Source organism: Elephas maximus, chromosome 1 (genome assembly GCF_024166365.1).
Source record: "Elephas maximus indicus isolate mEleMax1 chromosome 1, mEleMax1 primary haplotype, whole genome shotgun sequence".
Classification (NCBI taxonomy): domain Eukaryota; kingdom Metazoa; phylum Chordata; class Mammalia; order Proboscidea; family Elephantidae; genus Elephas; species Elephas maximus.
The window spans coordinates 50,553,251-50,577,284 of NC_064819.1; the positions used below are offsets into that span (position 1 = coordinate 50,553,251).

At 40.5% G+C, this 24,034-nt stretch overlaps 1 protein-coding gene across 2 annotated transcripts in view; it reads right to left on the bottom strand.

Moving 5' to 3' along the window:
- BLOC1S5 (biogenesis of lysosomal organelles complex 1 subunit 5) overlaps nt 1–20,786 on the bottom strand; it is a 35,954-nt gene extending 15,168 nt beyond the window's left edge. For both annotated transcript variants that reach the window (XM_049883256.1, XM_049883265.1), the window contains exons 1-2: nt 20,634–20,786; nt 16,081–16,163 (exon numbers count right to left, since the gene is read on the bottom strand). In XM_049883256.1, coding sequence (XP_049739213.1) covers nt 16,081–16,163; nt 20,634–20,748 — 198 coding nt within the window. In that variant the 5' untranslated portion in view covers nt 20,749–20,786. The remainder of the gene's footprint in view (nt 1–16,080; nt 16,164–20,633) is intronic.
- Between the last annotated feature and the right edge of the window lie 3,248 nt (nt 20,787–24,034).

Below are 24,034 nucleotides of genomic sequence, written 5' to 3' on the forward strand. Positions count from 1 at the left end.
TGCTGAGAGAACTGGATATCCACACATAAAAGAATAAAGTTGGACTCTTACCTTATACCATATACATAAATTAACTTAAAATGGATCAAAGACTTAAATAGAAGAGTTAAAATTCTTAGCAGAAAACACAGGAGTAAATCTTCATGACACTGGATTTGGCAATGGTTTCTTAGATATGACACTAAAAGCATGGGCAACAACAATGAAATAGATAAACTGGATTTCAATAACATTAAAAACCTTTTGTGCATTGAAGGACATCATCAAGAGAATGAAAAGATAACTGACAGAATGGAGAAAATATTTGCAAATTATATATCTGATATAATGTCCAGGGTTTAATATACAGAATATATGAGAACTCCTAAAACTGAACAACAAAAGACAAACAACGGAATTAAAAACGAACAAAGGACTTAACAGACACTTCTCCAAAGAAGATACAGAAATGGCCAATAGGTACATGAAATGATGCTCAACACAATTAGCCATCAGAGAAATACAAATCAAAAACAAAATGAGATACCATTTCACATCCACTAGGATAGCTATTATCAAAAATATGGAAAACATCAAGTATTGGCAAGGACGTGGAGAAATGGGAACTCGCATCCATTGCTGGTGGAAATGTTAAGTGGTACAGTCACAGTGGAAAACTGTCGACAGTTCCTCAAAAAATTATAGAATTACCATATAACCCAGCAATCCTACTTCTAGATATATACTCAAAAGAAATGAAAGCCTGGTTTCAAAAAGATATGTATGTGTACACTACTGTTCACAGCAACATTATTCACAAAAGATAAACGGTGGAAACAACCCAAGCGCTCATTAAGAAATGAAAGGATAAACAAAATGTGGTGTACACATAAAATGGAATATTACCCAGCCAAAAGAGAAATGAAACTCTGATACATGCTACGACATGGATGAGTCTGGAAAACATTACGCTGAGTGAAACAAGTTAGACACAAACGGGCCAATATTGTATGATCCTACTTACCTGAAATACCCAGAATAAGCAAATTTATATAGACAGAAAGTAGATTAGGGGTTACCAGAGACTGAAGGCATTGATGAAAAACAAGGTTCCAGGAACTGACCAAGTATCAATCGAGATGTTTCGACAACCATCCATTTGTTGAGTGAGCAGTGCTGGAGGTGCTCACTTGTCTATGCAAAGAAATTTGGAAGACAGCTACCAGGTAAACTGCCTGGAAGAGATCTATATTTGTGCTCATTCCAAAGAAAGGTGATCTAACTGAATGCAGAAATTACGGAACAATATCATTAGTATTGCACACAAGTAAAATTTCACTGAAGATCACTCAAAAGTGGTTGCAGCAGTACATCAGCAGGGAACTGCCAGAAATTCAAGCCGGATTCTGAAGAGGCTGTGGAACAAGGGATATCACTGCTGATGTCAGTCGGATCCTGGCTGAAAGCAGAGAATACCAGAAAGACGTTTACCTGTGTTTCATTGACTATGTAAAAGCATTCGACTGTGTGGATCTTAACAAATTATGGATAACGTTGTGAAGAATGGGAATTTTAGAACGCTTAATCTGCTCATGAGGAACCTGTATATAGACCACGAGGCAATCATTCGAACAGAACAAGGGGACACTTCGTGGTTTAAAGTCAGGAAAGGTGTGCGTCAGGGTTGTATCCTTTCACTATACTTATTTAATCTGTATGCTGAGCAAATAATCTGAAAAACTGGACTATACGAAGAAGAACAGGGTATCATGATTGGCATGATTGAAGGAAGACTCATCAGCAACTTGTGATATGCAGATGGCACAACTTTGCTTGCTGAAAGTGAAGTGGACTTGAAGTACTCATTGATGAAGATCAAAGACTACAGCCCTCAGTATGGATTATACCTCAACATAAAGAAAACAAAAATCCTTACAACTGAACCAATAAGCAACATCATGATAAATGGAGAAAATTTGTACATTTGTGTTGTTGCTGTTAGGTGCTGTTGAGTCAATTCTGAGTCATGGCTTAAAATGGGTAAAATGGAAATATATAAAAGGGTGCAAATATACATATACACACATATGTATGTGTATATATATATAAATATTTTTAAATACAATAAATGCTGATTAAAAAAGAGGGAGGTTTGACACATACAAAACAGAAGGCAATGTGAAGTAGAAAAACTCATTAGCAAGAGAAATACTAAAGGAACAAAAAAAGAGGCCTAGGTTAGCACACATTTTATTCTGTGCAGCAAAGTAAAAACAATAAGATACCTTTAATCAGAGTTTAAATCTTATTTTGACATTCTTACCATCATATCACTTCTATTATGTTCCATATTTTCTGTGTTTGAGTTTTTCTTGAAATAAAAATGAGTGGTAAAAATAAAAATATGCTTTTCTACCCCCGTGTAGAAAAGGGTTAAGACAGCAGACCTGAGACTGCTATCCTTAAAAAGGCTTGCTTGCAAGGTTGGCCCTTGGCCTGGGAATTTGATGGGTAAACAGTTCCCTACACTAATACAGAACTTTCTCTAAATGAGAAGAGGGTCTCACTGGGCCTAAACTGTTTGAACAGACAATGCGGTTAATGTTGAACACCTGTTTTCCTTCTAAGAGCCTAGAATTTCAGTACATGCTAACCAGAGGGTGCCTACATGGCTAGTCCCCAATAAAAACTCTGGACTCTAAGCTTGGACAAGCTTCCCTGTCAAACAATGCTTCACCCATGTTGTCACAGCTCATCATTTGAGGAATTAAGCTTATCCTGTGTGACTCCAGGAGCCCTGGTGTCATAGCGGTTAAAGCACTCTGCTGCTAACCAAAAGCTCGGCAGTTCGAACCAACCAGTCGCTCCACAGGAGAAAGATGTGGCAGCCTGCTTTCATAAAAATTTAGTCTTGGAAACTCTATGGGGCAGTTCTACTCAGTCCTATTGGGTCCCTGAGTTGGAATCGACTCGACAGCAGTGGGTTTGGTTTTGGTTTTGCGTGACTCCACTGGGAGAAGGCTATTGGAAGCTTGTGTCTGGTCTCCTCTGGACTTCTTCCCATGCACCCTTTAAACCTCTGCTGCTTTTGCTTTGTACCCTTTTGCTGTACTATATCTTAGTTGTGAGTATGACGAAGTCCTCTGAGTCCTTTCAGTAAATCACAGAACCTGGAGGTAGTCTTCGTGGTTTTCCTCCAAAAACTGGAACTTAACCTCCCTCCAAGCCAGTGTGAAGGGGGGCTAGACTTAGTGGCTCATTTCCAGAGAAGAGAGTAGGGAAAGGGAAAAAGTGCTAACTTTTTTCAAGTGGAGAAACCTAGCAAACACTACCTCAACCAGGCAATGATATGATGTGGTACTCACTTCTGTGGTATTCTCTCCTCAAACCCATATCCCCAGTCTAATCAAGAGAAAAACATCAGACAAACCCAGATTGCGGGACATTCTACAGGACACCTGGCCAGTACCCAACACTGTCAAGGTCATGAAAACCAAGGAAAGACTGAGAAATGGTTACAGACCAAAGAAGACCAGGGAGACACGACAATTAAGTGCAATGTGGTACTCTGGATTAAATCCTGGAATAGAAAGAGGACAGTAATGGAAAAACTGGTGAAATCAAAATAAAGTCTGGAGTTTTGTTAATAGTAATGTACCAGTGTCTGTTTTTTAGTTTTTACAAATGTGGCCTGGTGATGTTAGCAATGGGAGAAACTGGGTGAGGGGCGTACGGGAACTCTCTGTTCTATCTTTGCAACTATGCCGTAAATCTAAAATTATTCCAAAATAAAAGGTTTATTTAAAAAAAAAGGGTGGTAAAGTTGATGGTAAGAAAATAATAAGTAAGTTATATCATTGGGGTTTTTATTTTGTTTTGAGTCATTCTCATGGAGCAACTGTGGCCAGTTTTTTACTTTTTCTGAAATAAAAAAATTTAAAAACTTATGTAAAAGTTGAGAGAGAATAACACAATGAACCCTTATGTACCCATCACTTGTGGCTGATGTTTGTTTCCTCGATAAGCACTCCGTACATCCCCCACCCCTGCCCCAGTTTTATTCTGAAGCAAATTCCAGACAGTGTATCATTTCCACTGCAAATATTTTAATATATATCTTTAAAAAACAAAGATTCCTTAAAAAAAAAAAAAAGACCTGACCATTACACACACACAAAAATCAACAATTCTTTAGTATTGCTAAATACCAATGTTTACATTCCTCCCAATGTCCTATAAATGTTCTTTTTTATCCCTCAGTTTGTTTGAATAAAAATCTAAATAAGACTCATACATTGCAATCGGTTTATGTGTTTAAGTCTTCTTTAGTCTATAGATTTCCCCTTCACGACTTTTTCCCCTAGCAATTTGTTTTAAAAAGTGAGTCATCTGTTCTGTCCAGTTTCCCACAATGTTTTTTTTGCTGGATAAATCCCCAAGGTATCATTTAATATCTTCCTTCGTCTCCTTTCTTTCCTGTAAATTGGTAGTTAGAACTACAGGCTTTATCAGACTCAGGGTTTGATTTTCTTTTGGGTTTTTTTTTTTTTTTTTTTGCAAGAATATTTCGGAGGAGGGTTGTACACCTCCAATGGGATGCTGGCAGTATTCTTCGTTTCTTCGTAGGAATATCTCCCTAAAGAGAAACTCCCCTTATCTGCTATCTGCTTACCCTGAGGACTGTTCATATACGGAAATGCAGAATAAAATGCTAGATTCCTTCCCTTTATTTACCAGTTTTAAAAATAATTAGTTCCCTAAAAAAGCAACAAAATCCACTGCTGTCGTGTCCAACTCATAGCAACCCTATAGGACAGAGCAGAACTGCCCCACAGGGTTTCCAAGGCTATAAATGTTTACAGAAGCTGGTGGGTTCAAACCACTGACCTTCTGGTGAGCAGCTAAGTATTCTCTAGAGATGATCAGTAAGAGGTTTTTGTTTGTTTTTACACATCCCTATGATTCATAGATTTAAACATATTTAAGGCATTTCAATTCATTACAGTTATTTCTCCTACTGATGATGCTCAAATTGTCCTACATTGTGTCCAGTGGGAGCCTATTCGAGTTGGCTCTGGAATGCTTCTGACACAAACCCCTAGTATTCTTTAGTAGCTTCTTTGCTTTCTGATTTGACCTGACGTTCCAGACTCATCTTGTACATTCCTGCTCCAGACTTGGAGTCGGCAGGGCTCTAAATTCCACTGGTATTTAGAAATTGTATTTACAGACCGAGCACTGGGGGTGCACATTGCTACTGAGTTGGTCACTGTTTCCAGGCCTTTCAGTGGGCAAAGCTAGAAAATAAGTTTTCAAAAAAGAAAAGATACATCTTGAGCTCCTGCTGACTGGCAAATTTATATTCAGGGCTACAGAATTTTTACTAATCCTCCTGTCTTGTCTGTTTCTTTCCAGTTCTCAAAACACCAACATAATAAAATATAATCCCTGGCTCACATTTTCTTAAGGAATTTATACATACCCCTCCATTGTCTTCTGGCATAAGACAGATAAATCCGCTAACAATCTAATTTCTTACCCTTATAAGTGACTTAACCATTTTGTCTGTATGCCTAAAAGATTATTTTTTTGAGGAAGTCCAATAGATTAGAAAATGTCTCAGTGTTGGCTGTTCTGGGTTAATTTTCCCTGACATGCAGTGTGTCCTTTCAATACATAATTTCAATACTGCTTTTATCTAAGCAGAGTTTCTTGAATTCTAGTTTGTACATCTGTTCTATTTCATTGCTTTGATTTTATTCTCCAGGAGCTCATATGATACACACATTGGATATCTGATAATTATTACTTTCTTCTGAATCTTTTACATCTCTCTAGCCAGTTCTTTTCCATAAGCACCGAATGAATGAAGTTTGCTAAAAGCTAAACAAGGAAGTTGTACAGCATTATAGACTTTATAAACACTTCATAAATACATGGGTCTCTCCTCTGTGCCGCATGAGAAAGGCCATGATATCACCTCTGTGGCTACAAAGATAATCGCTCAGGGGACAATACCTTTATTCACTGATGCCTGTAAAAAACCCACTGCCATCAAATCTACTCTGAGTCACAGCAACCCTAGAGGACAGAACAGAACTGCCTCATAGGGTTTCCAAGAAGTACCTGGTGGATTCGAGCTGCCAACCTTTTGGTTAGCAGCCTTAGCACTTAACCACTACATCACCAGGGTTATTCACTAATACTACTAGATAAATACTCAAGAGAAGTGCCCACCTGAAGAGAGAGAGTTCTGAATCTCTGTTTGTGATTTTCACCGGGATCAAGGGATAAAAAATATATACAAACCCAGGATAAAGATCGTCAACTGTTCTTAAATAGTAGTGAACACACAAAGAGACCGTAAAATGTTATAGCAGTACTCCAATAATTTAAGTAATGCTGCCACCATGTGGTATCTTTCACTTCTTTTAGAAATAAAATTTTATAAAGAAAAAGATAATCATGTTGCCATAATGCATGTTATCTTTAAAATATGTAAACTATGAACAACTTTAGTTTTAAATGCTAGCCAGTTTTTCTTAAACTAAACTACATTTAAGTGGTATAGATAAGATGAAAATTCTAGGAAGTATTGGTATCTATGCTTTACCACTCTCCCCTGCCAACTCTGGGCCAAATATTAAATATAGGAGATTATTATTTGGGCCAAGATAGGAACGGCCAGTAAATAGTGCAGAAATATATCAGAATCTGAAGTCTGTAAAATACCTTCAGCTTCCTCCTTCTAACATGAGGGGCATCATTAGAGTACAAGACACAGGAAAGGCTGCTGAGCCTGACGTGCAGAAGTTTCTGTACCACACTAAGCCCTCACGAAGCCCAACCCGAAAGGTCACTGTGTGAAAAGACTGGATCAAAGGCTTTTCAAGAAAAGAAGTTACATGACACTTAATTGAAGATAACAGCTGACACAGTATTTTTGAGACCTTTAGATGGAGTTTTTCAATAACGATGTAAAAATGCCTTGCTTCATAAAGGGTGGATCTGTGTTTGTCTTATTAACTGATACAGCTTTATTTCGTTCCTGACATTATGCCTCACACAAAACAGGTGTTCAAGACATTTTGTTCCACTTCATTAATATAAGCTTGTATCTGCCATACCGAGTGTGAACATCTTATTCTTCGGTAAACATTTCCTTGGCAACCTTGTGTGATAACTAGAACAAATATAAATATCATAATTTTACATTAAAAACACTTTTCAGTTTTAAAAATAATAAGTTAGTTCCCTAAAAAAAGCAACAAAATCCACTGTTGTAGATTGCAACTCACAGCAACCCTATAGGGCAGAGCAGAACTGCCCCATAGGGTTTCCAAGGCTGTAAATGTTTACAGAAGCTAGTGGTACATTTATAAATATTCTCTTTTCTTAATAAAAACTATCAATTATTTTAAATTAACCTGATGTGGCAAAAAAAAAAAAAAGATGACTTATGAGAAAGGGTACTGGATATAAGAAAACTCCAAGTTTTAGTCCAAGCTCTGTTACGTGTTCTTTTGAAAAATATTAAGAACCTACATGTACCAGGCATTAGTTTAGGCATTGTGAATATGACAGAATGGAAAGATAAGCCCCTACTCTCATGGTACCTATATTCTAATGAAGGAAGACAGGCAATAAACAAGTAAATAACAAGAAAAACATAAGGTAGTCACAAACACTTATGGTAGGCAGAATTCTGAGATGGTTTCCACAGTTGCCACTGTCTTAGTTATCTAGTGCTGCTATAACAGAAATATCACAAGTGGATGGCTTTAACAAACAGAAATTTATTTTGTCAGTTTAGAAGGCTAGAAGTCTGAATTCAGGGTGCCAGTTGTGGGGAAGGCTTTATCTCTGTGTGTGGGCTCTGGTGGAAGGTCTTTGTCTCTCTTGAGCTTCTGCTCCTGGGTGATCTTCCTGTGGCTTGGGGTCTCTCTTCCCCCATCTCTGCTCACTGGCTTGCTTGTATAGTCTCTTTTATGTCTCAGAAGAGACTGACTCAAGGCACACCCTGCACTAATCTTGTCTCATTAACATAACAAAGACAACCCATTTCCAAATGGGATTATCACCACAGGCATAGAGGTTAGGATTTACAACATTTTTTATCTGGGGGGACACAATTCAACCCATAACACCCACTCTCTGGTTTGCACACACCTTCTCCCAGGTGTTTATTCAAACATTAACCGAGGTGCTGCTGTGAAATGGTTCTGTGAAATAATTAAGTCTCAAATCAGCTTACTTTAAGAAAGGGAAACTACCCTCAGTGGGCCTGACTCAGGCAGGTGAGTCCATAAAAGAGATCGGCTCTTCCCAGCCAGAGAGCTGAGCATGTGAGGGACTGGCTTTGAAGACAGAAGGGGCCGTATGGCAAAAAAGGGGGTGGCTTCTAGGAGCTGACAGCAGCCTCTGGTTGACAGCTGGCAAGAAAATGGGAACTTCAGTCCTACAAGTGCAAGGACCCAGAGCTGCAGATGAGAACTGAGCCTGGCCAACACCTCGGTTTTAGCCTTCTGAGGCAGGGGGCCCAGCCATGCCATGCCCACACTTCTGACCTACAGACCGGTGAGCTAATAAATGGGTGCTGTATTAAGCTACTAAATTTGCAATAATTTGTTATGGATCCTTAAAGAAAAAAAAAAAAAAACATTGCCATCAAGTCAATTCCGACTCACAGTGACCCTACAGGACAGAGTAGAACTGGCCCATACCCAGTTTCCAAGGAGCACCTGGTAGATTCCAACTGCTGACTTTTTGGTTAACGGCCATAGCACTTAACCACTACACCACCAGGCTTTCCTATGGATCATTAGAAAATAAATATAGTGCTATATATACGGAATCGATGGCACTGGGTATATAGGGAAGCAAACAGAACTATTCTATTCTACTCTGTAATTCATGGGGTTACCATGAGTTGGAATCAACTCTACGGAAATGATTTAGTCTTTTTTTTTTTTTTGGAGAAGTAAATGAGGGTGACATGACAGAGTGATTGCTTTAGATTAAGGGGTCAGGGGTGACATTCAGCCAACAATCTAAACAACAATGGGCAAGCCATGCAAGAACTGAAGAGGACGAGTGGTCTAGGAAGACGGAGTCGCCGATGCAAAGGTACAAAGGCAGGAATCACCTTGGCGTGGCTGGAGCACGGTAAGTGAAGAGCTGATAAAGTCCTGAAAGTAGGAGTCAGAGCTCACCAGGAGTTCTTATACGTAAGGAATTGGACTATATCTTAAGTGTGAAGAGAAGCCGTGGGGGGGGGGGGGGCAGTGTTTAAACAAGCGTGTGGAATGATCTGATTTACAGCTGTTCAGGCTACTGCATGGGGAAGATTATCAGACTGAAACCAGGGAGACCAGAGAGTAACCTGTTGCAACAGTCCAGGTGAGGGACGATGGACGATGGTGGTCTGGGTTAGGATTGGGGGGTAGCAGCAAGAGGAATATGTAAAGATTCAAGATGTTCTGAACTTGCTAAAAGTCTGGTTGTTGAGTGGAGGGAAAAAGAAAACTCGAATATAACTCCCACATTTCTGACTTAAGCAACGGGGTACAGAGCGGTACCATCTGCTGCAGAGGCAAGGAACGGGTTACAGCAGCTCAGGCGGGGCGGATTGAAGGTTCTCTTTCAGTCATGTCGGTTTACATTGTCTGTGAGACACTCCCGTGTCCTTGTCTGGTGGTCCAGGAAGAGGTCAGGGATAGAAATCTGTGTTTGGAAGTGGTCGGCAAAGCCCTGATTTGTCAGGCAACATCAAATAAGTTATTTATTCTTTCTATGTTTTAGTTTGCCCCTTTGTAAAATCAGTATAGGGAGGACAGTCAGTTGTACAGCCTTGCAACTCTCACCTGGGCTGCTGAGTCAGAAGCCTTGAGTCCAGAATATTCCCTGATAATGGAGGCTGGGAACTAAACCTCCCTCTGTCCCAGTTTCATCTTCCTTATCAGGGAAACTCTTTCCCTGTTAGAGACCTAACGAGTACCTGGTTGTTCTGCTTATTCCTTCATGTCACATGGTACCCAGCCAACCCCACTACTATATCTGTTCCTGGTGGGGAAGCAACAAGATCCCTCAACTACAACACAAGAGGGGTGTTTACAGACAATCAGCTCTGTGTTGGCTGTGAGGGGTGACTCGCTGGCCACAGGGGACTGTCGCCTACTACTGAAGCTGACTTTGCTCTGTCTCGGCTGTAAGGGGTGACTCGCTGGCCACAGGGGACTGTCGCCTACTACTGAAGCTGACTTTGCTCTGTCTCGGCTGTGAGGGGTGACTTGCTGGCCACAGGGGACTGTCGCCTACTACTGAAGCTGACCTTGCTCTGTCTCGGCTGTAAGGGGTGACTCGCTGGCCACAGGGGACTGTCGCCTACTACTGAAGCTGACTTTGCTCTGTCTCGGCTGTGAGGGGTGACTCGCTGGCCATAGGGGACTGTCGCCTACTACTGAAGCTGACTTTGCTCTGTCTCGGCTGCAAGGGGTGACTCGCTGGCCACAGGGGACTGTTGCCTACTACTGAAGCTGACCTTGCTCTGTCTCTTCTCTGTGAGTAAAGCATGTTCCTGCCTATGTGTTTATGTCATGCTTTTGTTGACAAACCCGACCTTAGTCTGATGGTTTGGCGTAGTGAGTAGTGTTGACAATTAGGATATTCATCTGTCCTGGTTAACACATAAGATTGTCAACGTAGTTAGATATTCAAAAATATCTAAGCTTGCTTTGAGAAACTTAAGAACTAAAACCTGTACAATGTATTACAATTTATTTTTTTATTACTCTGTGTGTGTGTGTGTGTATAAAACCAGTAGCTGATGAGTTGACTCTGACTCATGATGACCCTATGTGTGTCAGAGTAGAACTGTGCTTCACAGGTTTTTGATGGCTGATTTTTCAGAAACAGATCACTAGGCCTTTCTTCTGAGGAGCCTCTGGATGGGCTCGAATCTCCAACCCTTCTGTTAGCAGTCTGGTGCATTAACCTTTTATACCACCCAGGGACTGTGTGTGTGTATATATGTACCAAAGCATACGTGTGTGTGTGTATACACACACACACATATAAATAAAATAAATGATAATAGCTTTTAGTTCCTAGGCTTCTCAAAACAAGCCTATGGGTGTGTTTGTGTGTATGAACAATACAACGAGCTTGAGGTATAAGGAAAAGAGGTACAGAATTTACCAATATGTACTCAGTATGTGCAGGCAGTCGTGCTAGATGCTTTATGCACATTAACAATATTAACAAATCCCATTGAGAGCTCAGATTACATCAAAATTACAGATAGATATAAGAAAAAAGTGACGGTCAGAAAGGCTAATTAACTCATCAAAGTCACACAGCTAAAAAGCAGAAGAGCCCAAATTTAAACTCAATTCAAGAACACTCAGTTCAAAACATGTATTAACCAACTATTATGGACCACATACTCTGTGCATTGTTGGGAATACGAAAGTGAATAAAACATAATTCCCTTTTCAAAGCACTCACAAGATGACAGTTATGTAAACAATTTCAAAACAATACGAACAGGTGCTATGATAAAGAAACACAGGTGGAGCAAAAAGGACAAAAGGGAAGCAGAACAGTAGAAAGGGGAGAGGGGAAGTCGGGTGGTAATGACAGGAAATCTTCAGAAGGCAAATCTTAAAGGGCGGGTACACATTTGCCATGTAGTATGCCCAAAAAGACAGACAACATGAGCTCACATATAAAACGACTGTCCCACCCTTCCACTCCCAGCCAAAAAGAAAATCCTTCAGCAAAGAGAGAGCTGCTTAATATCACAGTTGCTCCTAGTCACATCAAATTTTCCTCTGAGCAACAAAGGACTATGTGGGGAAGACATATTAGCCTGAAACAACTTAATCGAGGTTTAGGCTCCTACAGAGGTCACCCAAGGCACCAATGGTTTGTGCTCAACTGCAGATCTACAGGTTGACAGTTTACACCCATCTAGCAGTACAGTGCTGTGGAAGGCAATGCCTGGTGAGCTGCTCCATTAAAATCACAGCCAAGAAAACCCTACGGAGTGGTTCTACTCTGTAACACACAGGGTCGCCATGAGTCAGAATCGACCAGACAACAACTAACAACAACAACAAGGGTCATCCAATGGAACAGATCTCTTTTTCAAAAAAGCTAAGAAATTTAATATTCATTAATTACGCCTAGAGGTATGGCCTCTCAATTGCAAAGGTTCAACACTGATGTACATGTACCTTTTAAAGACTGCATTTTCAAAAGACATCTATATGTTATAGTGTACAAATCATAACAGACATGTTCAGAATATATGAAAAGAATTGACCCAGTGTTAGTAAAAACACACTTATGGCTTGAAAAAGTTTTCCAATAATGGCATTACCCATAAGTCCAAATCACATTATACCTCAGTAATCTAAGTGAATGTGGTCTGGAAAAGGTTAAAGGATTCAAAAAGTTATTCTAGCAATAAGGATAGTGTCAGAGATAAGTGAGAAGAGTTTAAATAAAATTATCTTATGAAACGTAGAAAGGAAAAAGTATTATTTCTAAATTAATGTATTTTATTTTTTATAGTGTGATAGGAATTACGTGACTCAATAAGCACATACAATTTAAACTATGTGAGAATAAATTGTGTAACTGAATTAGATAATACAATTTAAATCTTTTTATAGGGAAAACGGAAGACTGACTTCCATTTAGGCACAAAAGTAAGCATCACTAAAGCCGAATTCTGAAAAAGGTGTTCTTTACACAGCTTCGCCTGCTCTGCACACCAGAATCTGGACTCCAAAAATCAGGTCAATTTTTCTCAATGCCGTTATCTACCTATAACAACATGCAGCAGAGCTCTCTAACTCAGACCTTTGTGAAGATGGTCAAATGATTTGTTTGCAAAATGACTAAACACACATCCTATACAGAACATTCGATGCAATTTTTAAAATTATATTTATACCACACATTGTATAGAATTTATAGTGAGTTTATATTTAAATTTCCACTTTACTCTCACTATATAAAGCATGATAAGGGATAATGGGATAATGAATAATTTTTTGTGTTGCCCACATAACTCTTATACCAAAATAATGATGATGATAGCAAGAGTTATTCCTAGGTACCAGACAATGTCCTAAGAAACACACACATGCACACACACACTTCTTAAATCTTTACAACAACCCTGCGAGGTAAGTATTATGCAGTGTTTGAGTAATAGAGTCTGTTAAGCCTAGAAGTAGTTGTCTTATGCTGCAGTTCTGTCCCTTGATCTCGAGTGTTTTTTTTTTTTTAACCAGCTGCCGTCGAGTCAATTCCAAATCATGGCTGCTAACCAAAAGACTGGAGGATCAAGTCCACCCAGAGACACCACAGAAGAAAGGCCTGGAGATCTACTTCCAAAATATCAGCCATTGAAAACCCTATGGAGCACAGTTCTACTCCAACACACATGGTGTCGCTTAAGTGCTCTGTCATATAGGCTTTTGGTAGTTAAAAGGGTTTATTAAAAGGTTCTCTCCTTTTGGCTAGTTTAGACTTCCTGCTTGGTGGGAGTCTCATCTGAAATTAGAACCCCAATTTACACAGAACTGTGAAGTTATTTGTGTAACATCACTGGCCACCCATCCAACAATGCACAGTGAACCACGGTAACGTGAAACAGGATGGCATTTTGGTGAATCAGTGTTGTTGGAACACAGCATGCAGGGTACGGAGCAGCCTGTGACAAAACCAGAAGGGTAGGGTCCAGGTCACAGAAGAATGCTTGGACTTTATTCTATAGACCATAAATGTTATTTCAGGCTTTTAAAAGGTGAAATAGTAAATTAGAGCACTCTGGCAGCAGGAATGAAGACTACATTTGGCTAGATGATAACACAGGCATACCAGTCAGAAGGGATGGATATGTAGGAGGTGAAATCCAGAAGACCTGAGTCACTAAATTTGGCCCCTAATGAGGAGGGAACGGCCAAGGGTGATTCTAAAGTTTTAACTTGAGTGCAGGGGTAGGTACTGATGCTCCAATGGAGAAAAAATATTAAAAATAGGTCTTGACAACCCACAGACTGGGAAAAAATTTTTGGCTATGACATATCTGATCAGGGTCTAATCTCTAAAATCTACAAGATACTGCAAACCTCAACAACAAAAAGATGAAAAAATGAGCAAAGGATATGAACAGGCACTTCATCAAAGAAGACATTCAGGTGGCTAACAGATACATGAGGAAATGCTCACAGTCATTAGCCATCAGAGAAATGCAAATCAAAGCTACAATGAGATACCACCTCACCACCACAAGGCTACCATTAATCCAAAAAACACGAAATAATAAATGCTGGAGAGGTTGTAGAGAGACAACAACACTTATACACTGCTGGTGGGAATTTAAAATGGTATAACCACTTTGGAAATCAATTTGGCACGTCCTTAAAAAGCTAGAAATAGAAGTACCACATGACCCAGTAATCCCACTCTTTGGAATATATCCTAGAGAATTAAGACCCTTCACACAAATGGATATATGCACACCCATGTTTACCACAGCACTGTTTACAATAGCAAAAAGATGGAAACAATCTAGGTGACAACAGCAGACAAATGGATAAACAATTTATGGTACATTCATACAATGGAATACTACGCAACGATAAAGAACAACAACGAATCCGCGAAACATCTCGTAACACGCAAGAATCTGGAAGGCGTTCTGCTGAGTGAAATTAGTCAGTTGCAAAAGGACAAATATTGTATGAGGCCACTACTATAAGAACTCAAGAAAAAGGTTTGAACACAGAAGAAAACAGCCCCTGATGGCTACGAGGGTAAGGAGGGAGGGAGAGGGATATTCACTAATTAGATAGTGGACAAGAATTATCTTAAGGGAAGGACAGCACACAATATAAGGGATGTCAGCACAACTGGATTAAACCAAAAGCTAAGAAGTTTCCTGAATACAACCAAACACTTCGAGGGACACAGCAGCAGGGGCGGGGGTCTGAGGACCATGGTTTCAGCAGACATCTAGGCCAACTGGTATGACAAAGTTTATTAAGAAAACGTTCTGCATCCCACTTTGGTGAGTGGTGTCTGAGGTCTTAAAAGCTAGCAAGAGCCCATCTAAGGTGCATCAATTGGTCCCAACCCACTTGGAGCAAAGGAGAATGAAGAACAACAAAGACACAAGGAAAATATGGGTCCAAGAGACAGAAAGGGTCACGTAAACCAGAGACTCCATTAACCTGAGACAAGAAGAACTAGATGGTACTCGGCTACCACCAATGACCGCCCTGACAGGGAACACAACAGACAGTCCCTGACAGAGCAGGCAAAAAGTGGAGTGCAGAACTCAGATTCTAGTAAAAAGACCAGACTTAATGGTCTGACTGAGACTAGAGGAACCCCATAAGACATGGCCCTTGGACTGTCTGTTAACCCAGAACTAAAATCATTCCTGAAGTCAACTCTTCAGACAAAGATTAAACTGGACTACAAGACGTAAAATGATACTCGTGAAGAGTGTGCTTCTTAGCTCAAGTAGATACATGAGACTAAATGGGCAGCTCCTGTCCGGAGGCGAGACGAGAAGGCAGAAAGGGACAGGAGCTGGTTGAATGGACATGGGAAATCCAGGGTGGGAAGGAGGAATGTGCTGTCACATTATAGAGACAGCAACTAGGGTGACATAACAATGTGTGTATAAATCTTTGTATGAGAAACTAACTTCAGCTATAAGCTTTCACTTAAAGCACACACACAAAAAAAATTAAGTAAAAAAATGGTCTTGAAAATGCAGACCCATCAGTCTCTAAAATCTGTGTACTTTACTGTATCTAATTTTACAGAGGAAAATACTGATCAAGAGACATTAAATACCGTAGAGTAGGTGCCAGAACCTGAACCCAAGGCCCCTGCTGCCTAGTCTTGTAGTGGCTTCATCAAAAGATGATGCCTCTTTAAGTTTCATCTGTGTAGTTCATGAACACAGGAGCTGAAACTGAGATTTTAAAATTCAGGAATTTCCCTTCCATATACTAACACTCTAACAATGAGGGCAGTGTTTTTTTTTTTACAAAATAAGTTTTAAATACTCACTTCAAATTCTTTCACAAAATAACGGGTTTCACCTTGAATAACTGGTCTGTGATCTAAAAGCCTTGAATGAATTTCTCCAAGATCTATAAAGACAAAATGAAATTCAGGGTTAATCCATGCTAAGTAGCATAATAACTAGTTTGTTTTACTCTCCCCTCTCCCCATGGATATATGAAGGTTAAAACACAGTTTAGAATATCACCCACTGCCAGTGGGTGTGTAAATTGGTACAACTACTTTTGAGAGCAATTTAACAATATCTAGTAAAGTTGAAGGCATGTATACTAGCAATTCCATGCCTAGATATGTACCCTAGAGAAACTCCTGTGGAAATTAATGAGACATGTCTAAGTGTTTATTACAGCACAAGGAGAGAATTTTGAAAGCAGCAAAAGAGAAGCGAATCATCACATACAAGGGATTCTCAATAAGATAAATGCTGATTTATCCTCAGACATCATGGAGGCCAGAAAGCAGTGGGATGACATATTTAAAGTGCCAAAAGAAAGTAACTGTCAACCGAAACCCACTGCCGTCTAGTCGGTTCTGACTCATAGTGACCCTATAGGACAGAGTAGAACTGCCCCCATAGAGTTTCCAAGGAGGATCTGGTGGATTCGAACTGCCAACCTCTTGGTTAGCAGCTGTAGCACTTAACCACTACACCACCAGGGTTTCCAACTGTCAACCACGAAGTCTATATCTGGCAAAACTGTCCTTCAAAATGATGGCAAAATTAAGCCATTCTCAGATAAACAAAAGCTGATGCAGTTCATGAGCACAAGACCTGTCCCCAAAAATGCTAAAGAGAGTCCTGTAAACACTAGACAGTAACTTGAAGCTGTAAGAAGAAAAAAGATTCCCAGTAAATATAATTTTGTGGCTAAATATAAAGCCCAGTTTTAGGGTATTTTTTGTTAGTAACTAGACTTGTTATGTCCTATGTGCTTTAAAAGACAAACGGATAAAAACCAATTAGACATGTATGTTATTGGGACACAAAGTATAAAGGCGTAACTTGTGACAATAATATATCAGGAACTTGGGGGAGAGCAGTATAGGAAGAGAGTTTTTATACATTACTGAACTTAAGTTAGTATCAATTTAAACTAGATTGTTATACATTTTAGATGTTAAAAGTAATCCCTATAGTAACCACATCGGAAAAAGCATATACATGTAAAAGGAAACGAGAAGGGCATCAAAATGGTTCACTACAAAAAAATCAACAAAACACAAAAGTAGCCTGTATTGGTAAAAATGAGGGACAAAACAGATGTAAGAAACACAAAAGAAAGCAAAATGAGAGAAGTCCTTCCTTATCAGTAATCCCCTTAAATGTAAATGGATGAAACTCTACAATGAAGAGGCAGAACCTGGCAGAATGGATAGAAAACATGATCCAACTATGTGCTGTCTACAAGAGACCCACTTTAGATCCAAAGGCCTTTGTAGGATGAAGGTGAAAGGATGGAAAAAAATATTCCATACAAATAGCAGCCAAAAGGGAGCAGGAGGGACGACACTAATATCAGACAAAGTAGACTTTAAGTCAAAAATCTGTTAAACAGTTGGGTGGTTTCTCAAAAAGTTAAACACAGAATTACCATATGACCCAGCAATTCCCCTCCTTGGTGTACAGGCAGTCCCTTGGCTCCGAACGTCCAATTTATGCACAGCCCATAATTACAAACCAACCCCTATAAAGCCTGTTATATTAAAAATTCAAGGTACATACAATGGCTCAAAATAACAAACTAGCGCTACTTTGTGACGTGCATCAGAACAGTATTATTACTACTATATTATGACGTTAAAGATGTTTTAGTGTATCTGGAAATGTTTAATGTTTGCTTATGCATAGAAAGGTATACTATATACTAAGACAAACATTCGACTAACTGGCATTAGATAAAAACTGTACCTAACTGTTCTGACTTACATACTGTCATGGATTGAATTGTGTTCCCCCAAAATATTTATCAACTTGGCTAGGCCATGATTCCCAGTATTGTCTAATTATCCTCCATTCTGTGATCCAATGTATCTGTCCTCTGTTTTGTGGTATTGTGTAACTATGTGTTGTAAATCCTAACCCTCTATATATTAATGAGGCAGGATTAGCGTAGACTGTATCTTGAGTCACACTCTTTAGTGAGTCACTGAAGTCACCCCCTTACGCAGGTGACGCCCTTACTCATCACCCCTTACACAGGTCACCCCCTAACTCAAGTCACACCCTTGCTTGAGTCACACCTTTCATCTTACAAGAGATTATAGGAGACAGAAACAAGCAGAGACAGAAACAGAAGGGACAACACTACCACCAAGAAAGAGGACCAGGGTTCCCTGAGCTGAGAACCTCCTAGACCCAGAGGAAGACTGATGCCAAGACACATGGAGATCTCCAAGGAACTCCAGGCCCACAGATGCTGAAAGGAGACAAGGACTGTCCCCCCGAGCCGACAGAGTGAAAGCCTTCCCCTAGAGCTGGTGCTCCAAAATCAGACTTCCAGCCTCCTAAACTATGAAAGAATAAATTTCTGTTTGTTAAAGCCACCCACTTGTGGTATTTCTGTTATAGCAGCACTAGATAACTAAAAAAGGCACGTATAAATTCGACTTAAAGACAGACTTAGGAAGAGAACTCATTTGTAATCTGGGGGCTGCCTATATATCCAAAAGGTGTGAAAGCAGGGACTCGAACAGATATTTATATACCAGTGTTTATTGCATCATTATTCACAATAGCCAAAAGACTGAAACAACCCAACTGTCCATCAACAAATGAATAAACAAAATGTGGTATATACATAAAACTGAATATTATGCAGTCACAGAGAAAAATGAAGTACAGACATACTATGACTCAGATGAACCTTACAAACATGCTAAGGAAATAAATCAGACACAAAAGGCAATTACTGTGTAGTCTCACTTATACGAAGTATCTAGAACCAGAAAATGCATACAGAAAAGCGTTTATTAGTGGTTACTAGTGGCTCGGGAGGGGGGAATGGTTACGGAGTTGTTTGGGATGCTGCAAAACTTGAAAATGGTGTTGATGGCTGTATAACACAGTGAATGTAATTAATGTCACTTAATTTTACACACAAAAAATAGCAAAATTTGTGAGTGTGTGTGTGCGCGCGCACGCGCAGACACAGAGAGAGGGAATATGAATCCCTGGGTGGTGCAAACGGTTAAGCATTCACCTACTAGCCAAAAGGCTGGCGGTTCAAACCCACCCAGAGACAACTTAGAAACGGCCTGTCATCTACTTCAGAAAGGTCACAGCCTTGAAAACACTATGGGCAGTTGATATATATACATACGTACATATATTTATATATATAAAACCATAATAAAAAATTTAAAAACAACAAATATTTGCTTACAACTGATTTTCTTAAAATATGATGGACTAAAAACAGACTATTTTCGGAATGAAAACAGTGATCCCATAAAAGAAACCAAGGAAGTTTCAGAGATATTTTCAAACATAACTCAATTTTGAGTTAACCTGAAAAACTTCCCTAGAATTACCTTAAAAAAAAAAAAAAAGTAGTACACCAAGATTGTCGATTGCCCACATAAACAATTATAATCTAGCCCTAACATCGCTAATTTAGAGACAACCTGGAATATAAAACCTAAAACAGCTACAACTATCTGAGCCTACAAACCCGACCAACGCTGTTGCGGACTCACAGCGACACTATACAGATAAGGTCAAAATGAAACAAGCAGCACCCACAGGGTGCCATTCCCAGCTAGTGCGAAGGACTCCGGAGTCCTATGGAGGGCCAGAATACTGAAAGACTGTGGGCTGTAGGAAGAGCGCAGCAGATAAGCACAGGTTAAGGAGAACGGAGATTTGAAAGTGCAGGACTGTATCTAGCTGGCAAAGACCTTCCAACAGGACACAGGGTTGTTGTAGGACTTGAGAATCAAACAGTATTCGGGTTCCATGAGAATTTAGTTACAACCACTCCCCTTCCCCTAGCTCAAAGCAGACGGGGCGCGTGGGCTTTACAAGTGTATGACGCTTTACGGTGTCTTAAGATGTCTTCATACATGCTATCTCAGTTACTCCTCGCATGACCCCTATTTTTAGAGGAGCACACAAGCTCAGAGAGTGGGTGAGGCGAATGACCTAATGCCACACAACTCCTAAGGGCTGCCTGGAGGCGCGAACCCTTCCTGAAGCCCAAGTTCGGTGCTCTCTGCGTTACAGGAGGGCCATGAGGCCAAGTCTAAAGACGCCCAGGGTTCAGGGTCCCATGGGTTGAGAGGTGAAACGAGGATGGGCCCGACAGCTCACGTCTGCGGCAAGGGAACGCGGGGAAGCAACAGGAATCAGGCTGGCTGGTTGTTCTTGGGAAGCATCAGATGCGGAAAAGACGGCAGGGAAGGGCCACGACTCCCCCACCCCACAATCAGGCGCGCTGGAACTGGGGGTCTGCCAAGGCGCGGCCCGGGTCAGAGGGCGCTGCCTGCGAAGAGGGACTACGCCGGGGTCCGCTAGGGCCGAGAGCCCTGTCACTCCGTACCCTTGATAATGAGGTGCGCTGGCGAGCCTGCGGTCCCCAAAGACTCCCTCTTCTTGACGCCGCCGCCCGGGGCGGCCTCACAACCCACTGGGGTCTCCGTCCCTCCGCCACTCATCCCGGCCGGCTCCGCCCACCACGGCCGCGCTGCGCCTGCGCAGAGCCCGCACGGCCCGCTTCGGGTCGTGTGCTTTGGCGTCATCGCGAGGCGTCGGGGTGGCTGAGTCTACCCGGCTGGAGATTCCCGAAAGGCGCCTTTGGAGTAGCCAGGTTATGGGCCTGAGGAAGCTGATACCGCCATACTGGTTTAGGGCATATACTGTTGGAATAGGAAGATGCCTGAAAGAAAGTTTGAGTTAAACTGGGGGAACTCACTGTGGTTTAGAGAGACGGGGGCGTGGAGGTGGGTGTACAGTCGCTGAATAATATTAGTAGTACTAGTATATTATCCGTATTATTACCTGCCACTAATATTTTATAAATCATAATTCACGTGCATTATCGCTTTTGGTCGTCACAGCATCCCGCGGTGGGGCGGGGGCAGTTTTATCACTTCTTTTTAACAAATGAGGAAACAGAATTAGGGGTTAAGTAGCTTGCCCAAATCACTGATCAGACTCGCTCATGGTCATATGAAAAAAAAAAAAAAATCAGAACAGAACAACAACAACAAAAAAAAAAACTGATCTTGGGGTTCGTATTGTCCCAGGAGAAGAAAGGTTTCGGTGAAGTTAGAGAGAAAAAAAAAAAAAAAAATGCTGACCATGCTATCTATTTTTCATCTGAATTTCTAGACTAACAGCTATTTTTTTTTTTTTTTGAGGAAAACATGTTTTTCCTCGGTAGTCAAAACCAAAATGTGAAACCATATGCCCCAAGGGGTCTTAACCAAGTGACCATCTGCACCCCTCAAAATAAACGTACTCAGGAAGAGTGCTGTCTGGGTGCTGTTGTCAACAAGGTGTTTTTACAAGATAGACAAAGTACATGTAAGCATCTGATGACCATGCTCTAAGGATCCTGTGCACGTATCTATAGTCACTAACTATACTATTAATAATCAGAAAACAGTATTCATTGATTTTCCTGTAATTGTCTTCCCTATGGTATAGTTCCTCTTCTTACCCCCATGAGAACACTTGGATAACGAAACTGCCCCGGGACTACATGGCTCCGTAGTTCCTCAATTACAGTTGTCTTAAGCCCTTAGTAAACCACTCTGTTTTATCTTGAAACAGCGTTGAAGTTTTTTTCCACAACAGTATTTACAAAATTTCAAACTTTTTTATACAAGCTAAACTAAAATGCATACAATTAGGGAAGGGAGTGGTTTGCTAGGTTACTTTGAATTGTCATGAGGGAAATAACCATAGAACTGCCATGTATCTAACTGCTGCCCTTAGATGAACTCCATAAATTTTATTTTGTAGTCTCAACAAGTCCTCAAGCTTTTCAAAACGCAATGTGCAGCTTTGCAGTGGCCTCTTCACCTCGGATGTTCATCCAATAGTTCTTTCTAAGAATCATCTAAATCTCTCCCTTCCTCTCTCCTTTCTTCCTGCACAGTCCTTACCCTCAAGGGTCTCTCAGTCTAGTGCTGAAGAAGGTACATAAAGTAACATTTACAACATAGGGCTTAGAAATGATAGCATGGATGAAGGTTTACAAATGTGGTTCACTTAGAGGGATGGGTGGGTGAGGGATGGTCTGGAAAGACTTCCTGGAGGAAGCCAATGTTTGTCCTCAGACTTGAAGTGCGATGTTAGCCAGGTAAGGTGGGGGGAAGAAGAAACTGGGAGTATTCTAGGAGAAATAAGGACCCCAAAGGCAAAGAGGCAAAAAATATGTGAAGTAATAAATAAAATGTAAACATGGTTAATTGCAAGTAGTTCAGTTTGGCTTCTGATTTTTATAGTCTTACTTTTGTTTCCTTAGTTTGAGCATAAATCTTTATAAAATGATTATTTTTAAAACTACTTGTTATTCTCCCCACTTCTAACCACTTTTCGCATTCAAGCCTTTCTTCTGCCCCTACAAGAATAAAGTTCCTCAAAGCCTATCTTCTTAATGTTTTGAACTATTGAAAACCCAAGAATGCTAATTATAGTACCATGAGGTCATAAAAGAAACTCTGGCTGCAGTAGTTAAGACTCTGGAACCAGACAGAATTGAGCTCAAATCCTGACTCTGCCAATTATTCCTTTTTTGTAAAACGGCAATGAAATACCCATCTTATAGGGTTGTGATGATTAAAGAGTAAAATACGTGTAAAGCACTCAGTACAGTCCCTGACACATAGGAGATGCTCAATAAATGCTATTATTATAACAATAACCTCCTCTGTCTGCCTTTAAAGCCCTATGTAATCTGCCCCCATTCTTCCAATTCACCTTTATCAACCACTAATATATCTTCTACTTGTTTAGCACATCCATGCATCTCATATCTTATGTCTCTAAATCCTCTCATTAGTCTAGTTGAGGTTGTTGTTGTTGTTAGGTGCCGTCAAGTCGGTTCCAACTCATAGCGACCCTATGCACAACAGAACGAAACACTGCCCGGTCCTGCACCATCCTTACGATTGTTATGCTTGAGCTCATTGTTGCAGCCACTGTGTCAATCCGCCTCGTTGAGGGTCTGCTTCTTTTCCGCTGACCCTGTACTCTGCCAAGCATGATGTTCTTCTCCAGGGACTTATCCCTCCTGACAACATGTCCAAAGTATGTAAGACGCGGTCTCGCCATCCTTGCCTCTAAGGAGCATTCTGGCTGCACTTCTTCCAAGACAGATTCGTTCATTCTTCTGGCAGTCCATGGTATGTTCAATATTCTTCGCCAACACCACAGTTTAAAGGCGTCAACTCTTCTTCGGTCTTCCTTATTCATTGTCCAGCTTTCACATGCATGTGATGTGATTGAAAATACCATGGCTTGGGTCAGGTGCACCTTAGTCTTCAGGGTGACTTCTTTGCTCTTCAACACTTTGAAGAGGTCCTTTGCAGCAGATTTACCCAATGCAATGCGTCTTTTGATTTCTTGACTGCTGCTTCCATGGATGTTGATTGTGGATCCAAGTAAAATGAAATCCTTGACAACTTCAATCTTTCCTCTGTTTATCATGATGTTGCTCATTGGTCCAGTTGTGAGGATTTTTTTTTTTTTTATGTTGAGGTGCAATCCATACTGAAGGCTGTGGTCTTTGATCTTCATTAGTAAGTGCTTCAGGTCTTCTTCACTTTCAGCGAGCAAGGTTGTGTCATCTGCATAACGCAGGTTGTTAATGAGTCTTCCTCCAATCCTGATGCCCCGTTGTTCTTCATATAGTCCAGCTTCTTGGATTATTTGTTCAGCATACACATTAAATAGGTGTGGTGAAAGAATACAACCCTGACGCACACCTTTCCT